This window comes from Carassius auratus, chromosome 32 (genome assembly GCF_003368295.1).
Source record: "Carassius auratus strain Wakin chromosome 32, ASM336829v1, whole genome shotgun sequence".
NCBI classification, from domain to species: Eukaryota; Metazoa; Chordata; class Actinopteri; order Cypriniformes; family Cyprinidae; genus Carassius; species Carassius auratus.
In genome coordinates, this window is record NC_039274.1 from 13,242,040 (window position 1) to 13,249,174 (window position 7,135).

The window sequence follows — 7,135 nt, forward strand, 5'->3', positions numbered from 1 at the left end:
TCTACAGTTTCAGCTAACCCACATTTATCACAATTTCCATTCTCACGTTTACCAATTCTTTGTAAGCATTGATTTATTAAACAATGTCCAATACGCATCCTTGTGACTAAAACGTCCTCTTTCCTGTTTTCCGAATCTTCTTCTCTCTGGACCAACTTTTTCTTGAATGCAGTAAAAACGTCTACCTTTTGTTGATTCATTCCATTCCTTCTGCCAAATTTCCTGTATTTGTTTCGCTATTATCACTTTAATTTCTGTTTTACTTAATGCCACTTCAACGTCAATTTGTGAATGATTTAATGCCTTTTTAGCCAGATTGTCAGCCTCCTCATTTCCTTTCACACCCATATGCGATATCAATCCCATATGCGATATCAAGTCATTGGGAAAAGCCAAGGAGGAATTACTGACCAAGCCACAGTAGGGGCAACATTGAGATCACTTAATCCTATTCTCTGGGCTTCCACACTGGCCTTCCATCCAAAACTTGATAACTTTTTATGTCCATATTCCCAACAGTCCTCCAACACCATTTTAACTGGGTGACTTTCCGAGTGTCCCTTTATGCTTATGAAATTCCTCATCTTTAACTTACGAGCCTACGAATTACGAGCCTACGAATTGCTTGAGGCATTAAGCCCATCTCTACTTGCACTGCTGACATTGGGGAGGATCTAAACTCTCCACAACAAATTTGCATAGCTTGTGACTGAATTGCCTCTAGTTTTACGAGTTGTAACGTTATTTGGATGCAGTGCAATATACCATACTTTCATAATCTATTGCCGATCTTATTAGAGCACAATATATTATTTTAAGGGACTGACAACTTGCTCCCCAATCAACTCCTGCTAAATACCTCATAATATTTATTGCTTCTTTGCATTTATCAACCAGTTTCTGTATATGTATAGTACAATTCAGTTTCAAATCCATCCATATACCTAGAAACCTCACAACTGCTGTTTGCTTCACTTCTTGTCCATATAATTTAATGTTGAAATGTATATTTTGAATTTCTGAAAAACTTTTATGTAAACGAATATTTTACTATGACAGGTTGGACATGTTAAGCTTGGCAACATGCAACTACAAACACGATATGATGAAAATTAGGAAATATAAGTGTAGATACTTAGTGTACTTGCAGCAGACGTTTTAACCTCCACTGCAGAAAGGCAAAATGGGAGTGAAGTAGATCAGAGGGTTTCTTAAAGGAGCATTTACAACATCACGACAGGGTGGACAACAATTTCAGGGACACGTGCAAAATGCTTAGTATTATTATGAAAATAAAATATAAATGAACAATCTGACTTTAAGTCAGTATATTTAAAAATTATTTACACGTGTTATTTAACCAATTTTTACTTTAATTGAGATCAGCTGAGTTGTGTGAGGGACATGCCAAAATCACACACATCTAATCAAAGAAAATGGTATAAAATTAGAAAAATAAATTTCAAAAGACTGTAGTTGTAGTTATATATGTGCAAATGTTTGGTCATTTATCATCTAATTTCAGAATTACATTCATATTATGTTAATGATATAAGTGATTCTGATGTGGACACCAAAGGCACTATATATGTATATATGTGTGTGTGTATATATATATATATATATATATATATATATATATATATATATATATATATATATATATATATATATATATATATATAAATATATAAATATATATATAGATAAATATATACCAATTGAATCTTAAAAAATATACTATTTTATAGGAAACCTATTATAATTTACAGCAACAAGGTAGCCTACTCTATAAGGTCTTTTATTTTGCTATATGCAAACGCATTATTTCCGTTGCCGTCGGACCTTTAACTTTCACCCGGTATCGACTCCTTCCTCTTACGTCTACAGTGATAGCAGGTATGGCGGATTCTCTTTGCGCTGAAAATGTGAATGAACTATCTATTGTCATCTGCCGTTTTTGAAGATAATATATATATATATTTAGATTTATACGTGTAGTTCGCATTCTAACGGAGGATACCCCTGCCATATTAAGTTACTAGTGTAATTATGGATTTTGTTATTGCTTGAGTTGGCGCTGAGAAGTTGTCATTCACTTCCCTTACAAACTCGAATGACGATATTACAGTTGTTAAAATCTTACAACAGAGTAAAAGTGTAACGCCGTTATATTCGTTGACTCGGGTGTTAAAATTATATTTAACACGTTTGAAAAATTTTATCTTCTAAGATAAATGGTGCTTATTCCGCAGGCTTTGACATCACTTGAACTTGCCTAAAGATCGTGTAATTTTTCAGATCAAGATGGTGCAGCGCCTGACTTACCGACGTAGGCTTTCCTACAACACTGCTTCAAACAAAACCAGACTGTGAGTAATTACTGCATTGATGCAAATATATATTCACCATGGACCAACGACTTTCTACAATGTAATTTAGTGTCTAATTATGCATACTTCTAACGCTGTACTTAACGACTACGATATCACTCAGATCTCGTACGCCAGGTAACCGAATTGTGTACTTGTATACCAAGAAGACTGGCAAGGCACCCAAGTCGGCATGTGGAATCTGCCCCGGTAGACTGCGTGGTGTAAGTGGTGCACTAGTTCTTTCCTGTGAGCTTTTACTACGTCGTTATCCTGAGTACACTGATATGAATGGTGTTTGAGTATAGAGGCCAATAAATTTGGTGAAAATGAGCAGTCTTTACATTTCTTGGCTCTTGTTTTATTACGTGTAGCTTTGTTGTAGCATAAATGGTATGTTTATCACGAGTTAAAAATTACTTAATAATACAATAATTAGTATCATCTCTAGAGTAGTGCTTTCCAACCTTTCTCAACTTGCGGCCCACACAACCAAACACATGTTTGCGTGGTGTTCTGACGATTTGTCCTACGCTTGTCAGATTTTTCTACCTCCCACTAAAACAATGGGTAGTACAATTCCACAATGAAAAATGCTACTGTAAAGTTATGATTTATTAACGTCTACACCTACCACAACCCTAATCATACCCTTACAGTACTGCAAATACAGTAATTATGTGTTATATTCGCGGTTGTAGCTAGAAGGGATACAGCTACAGGAAACCAACAATAAATGTTATTTTCTACCAATTAGATTACTTTTTTATTAAAGTCTACACCTACCCCAACCCTAAACCTACCCTTACAGTAATGCAGATACATTAAATATCGTTGTTTAGCATGAGACAAAGGACGCGATATTGATGTGCGTTTGTGCAGTAAACCCGGGTAGGAAAATCTGACAGGGTAGGATAAAGTGTCAGGACAGCGGCCCACTGAAAAAAAATTAACTGACCCCACTATTGATGGGTTAATAACTTAGTACTCAGAAGCTAGATTGTTAACTGTCTTTATTGAATGAACTGGCAATGAACAGAAAATAACTCGGCCTGGCACCGCTTGGCACAACTGCTGTTGTTCTGTAGCATACGCAGCAAAAATATCTAAGATACATTGGCAGTTTATTCTTAAACCAATCAGCGAGTTCGAATAGTGGAAGCATTAGTTACAGTTTAATATTTATTTTTTCTTAATTATATATGTGAAATTATGTTATTATGTTATGACTTAGACATTTTTACATATATGGACAAGATGATTATTTCTTCTAATAGTAATTGGTGGCCTACCTGCAATACCATGAAAACCACTGCTCTAGAGTATTTTATATTGCATTTCTAAGTGTTCTAATGTCACTTGGTTCGTGGCAAAGCATATTAATGTTAAAAATAAAATCAGTAATATATCTAATGTGTTACAGAGTAGTTTTTCTAATATAAGAGTGATCAAAGAAAATATAATCTACAGTACCGCAGCAGATGTTGGCTACATCAAATTGGTTTACAGAAGTTTTAAATTGTTAAACTAGACATAGTTGAACACTTGATTTAAACCATGTTCAATTGTTTTTTCCTCTATAGATCCATGCTGTGAGACCTCAGGTACTTATGAGACTCTCAAAAACCAAGAAGCATGTCAGCCGAGCTTATGGTGGTTCCATGTGTGCCAAGTGTGTACGAGACAGGTAACTGACTGAGACTATTTCATTTTCCTGTTTGTAAATAAGTCTATTCATAGTGGGTTCATACAAAAGTTTTTGACTCATCATAAGTAAAGTACATTTTATTTAGATGGTACATTTTAACACAGCAAAGCAGACCAACATTTCACTGGACTGGAGGATTGTCACTGGCTATGTTAACATACAACTAGGGCTGCACGATTAATCGCATGTGATTGGCAGTAAATCTCCATCTGCTTTCAAATGGAGCGGCACTTAATAGACATAGCCGTAGTCGCTGACAAGCTACGCAATACTGCGTTCATCGCATACGATCCATCTGCGATTATGAACGTGATATTGTGTAGCTAGTCAGCAAACTACGGCTCTGTCTGTTAAGTGCCGCTCGATTTGAAAGCAGGTGATGGACATTTACTGCTAATCACAGAACCAGCTTTACTAATGAGACGCGCATGACAATCGCATGTGATTAATCGTCCAGCCCTACATGCAACAAAATAATCTGTTTTGTAATCGGATTGCTGGCTCAGTCAGACTGAAAAGCCTTCAGGTAAACACCTTAATCAATCTGACTGAGTTTGATCTGAATGAAATTTTGATCGGTTTGAAGGGGGTGATGTATTCCTCTAATACAGGGCTTTAGAGTGTGACCAATTTGGTCGCACGTGCAACCTAATTTCTAAATGGTGCGACAAAAAAAAAAAAATTAATAGGTCGCACCACGTCACGGTCCAGACTCAGGCCGGAGTCCTGACATTTTATCCTACCGATCAGCGCTCTGCATGCGCACATCAATAATGCGTCCTTTTTATCATGCTAAACAACAATATTTGACGTGTTTGCTGTGGAGGGATGAACTTCAGGGAACAAGAAATACGAGTCAGTGCATGGATTACGTGAACTAGAATGATTCGTTCACATAAAAGATTGGTTCAACGAACCATCACTAGTTTAATTTCATATAGCCTATATTAAATATTTGGAATATATATTTTCATATTTTATTAGGTTCTTTGATAAGGTTACAATACAAAGGTCTAAAGCAACGTAACCCGTGATGTCCCCTATGCGCGGGTCGGGGCAGGTAAAGAAATGTTACCTATTTGCAGGGCGGACCAAATAATTTCATAAAAGAGGAACGTGGGTGGGAAAAATCTGACCCGCGCATCTCTAGGCTGCATGTGCGAGCACAAGTGATACTGTGGCCGCCGGTCCACGACGGGTAGAAAAAGATGACGCTCAATAAAGCTCACTGGCTGAGTTTTCTCCTCTGAAAAAAAAATATTGCACAACTGACAGAATACAGGTCCTTCTCAAAAAATTAGCATATTGTGATAAAAGTTAAAGGGGGGGGTGAAATGCTCGTTTTCACTCAATATCCTGTTAATCTTGAGTACCTATAGAGTAGTACTGCATCCTTCATAACTCCAAAAAGTCTTTCGTTTTATTATATTCATAAGAGAAAGATAGTCTGTACCGATTTTTCCCCGGAAAAACACGAGCGCCTAGAGGCGTGACGTGTGTGGGCGGAGCTAAAGAATCACGAGCTCGAGTAGGATTTTGTGTTGAGCGAGTCTGGAAGCTGTGACACAGATCCAGAGGCTGAAATTTAACAAGAGCAGCATCAGCAAAGGCTTCTCTATGTGGTATGTACATTGCATGTTGTTTACTTGATGTGCTTACGCGCTGATAGCTAAGTTAACAACACAGAGATATTTGAAGCAGTTTTACTCGTGCAGTTTGATGACAACATTGCATGTTGTTTACTTGATGTGCTTACACGACAATAGCTAAGTTAACAACACAGAGATATTTGAAGCAGTTTTACTCACCGCGTGCGTTTCCAACACACGATCGTGACCCTTTTTCGTTGGGATTGCATTATCCTTAAGAAATAAACGATGTGCAAATCCAGCGTCAACCTGGGCCTTGTTTGTAAAACAAGCATCTTCGAAATGCAGGGAACAAACAAAAACACTCGCACAGCTCCGTTGATGCTCTATAAAAATAAACTCCATCCACTGGTCCCTTAATGCTGTTTCTCTTTTGGTAATCTGTGCAGGGTTGTCTTGCCCTGGCAACCAAAAACACACTCCTTTTGTGACATTTCATGACGCTCTCGCTCTGATCAGTGATTGTCTGTGCACAGCCTCTCTCTGCTCTGCTATATGGGAGCGCGCGCTCTTCCGGCAGACGTGCCCTCATGACCCATATAAGGAAATTCCGCTCCATCTAACGTCACACAGAGCCATACTCGAAAAAAACTTTCCGAAACTTGTGACAAACCGGAAGGAGTATTTTTGGAACAGAAATACTCCTTCAAACGTACAACTTGATTTTTAAAACTTTGTCCATGTTTAGCATGGGAATCCAACTCTTTAACAGTGTAAAAAACTCAGTATGCATGAAATAGCATTTCACCCCCCCTTTAATTAAATTTAAGTATGGTAAATATAGAAATTTCCTAGGCCTACAGTTTCCTACAGTTCTTGTAAAATTGTGCTTCAAATAAAAAAACTTTGTTGACCAGATTGTTAATTAGTCATATTTAGGCTTCAAGTCAATATTGCCTATATGGACAGAGATTTTAAAAAAGTGAACTTGTAAAACTGTGGTGTGGTTCGATGCGATCAAAAATTTGGGGACACCTGACTCTTTTGCTGGTGTACGCAAGTAAAAAAAAATGGCTAGAGCCCGGTAATATGATTGAGAGTACATGTAAACATTAGATCGGATTGAATCACGAAACTTAAAGGACTAATCATGTGCAATGATGCAGAAATAACCCTACTTTCACTCGGCAGCTGTGACGCAGGACACCCTTGTTTTGGACACTCCAAATACACCATAAATGGATAAATATTAATTCTGCTGTTAAAAACAAATAAAGAGAAAAATTATGACTAATAAATGCTTTTTGTGAGCTAACAATCCACATCGTTGTCTTTTCAGGATCAAACGAGCTTTCCTAATTGAGGAGCAGAAAATTGTGGTCAAAGTACTGAAGGCCCAGGCACAAAGCCAGAAGTCGAAGTAGAAGTTGATTTGTACTGTTTAAATAAAATAATAATTGAAAGCA

General features: G+C 37.2%; 1 protein-coding gene across 3 annotated transcripts; it reads left to right on the forward strand.

Annotated features, from left to right (window-relative positions):
• Positions 1–1,810: 1,810 nt before the first annotated feature.
• On the forward strand, positions 1,811–7,135 carry rpl34 (ribosomal protein L34). 3 transcript variants are annotated; one of them, XM_026215518.1, is made up of 5 exons: positions 1,811–1,899; positions 2,302–2,372; positions 2,497–2,596; positions 3,956–4,059; positions 7,009–7,135. In XM_026215518.1, the coding sequence occupies exons 2-5, from the start codon at positions 2,308–2,310 to the stop codon at positions 7,091–7,093; spliced, it is 354 nt and encodes a 117-aa protein (XP_026071303.1). In that variant the 5' UTR covers positions 1,811–1,899; positions 2,302–2,307; the 3' UTR covers positions 7,094–7,135. The 3 variants fall into 3 exon arrangements, with proteins under 3 accessions (XP_026071303.1, XP_026071304.1, XP_026071302.1); XM_026215519.1 differs by having other exon boundaries at positions 1,857–1,899; positions 2,256–2,372; XM_026215517.1 differs by having other exon boundaries at positions 1,887–1,928.

Coding starts and splice junctions, on each gene's coding strand:
- rpl34 (XM_026215517.1), top strand. CDS start 1,902: ATGGCGGATTCTCTTTGCGCTGAAAAT. Junction 2,597..3,955: donor GCCCCGGTAGACTGCGTGGT/GTAAGTGGTGCA, acceptor TTTCCTCTATAG/ATCCATGCTGTGAGACCTCA. Junction 4,060..7,008: donor GCCAAGTGTGTACGAGACAG/GTAACTGACTGA, acceptor TTGTCTTTTCAG/GATCAAACGAGCTTTCCTAA.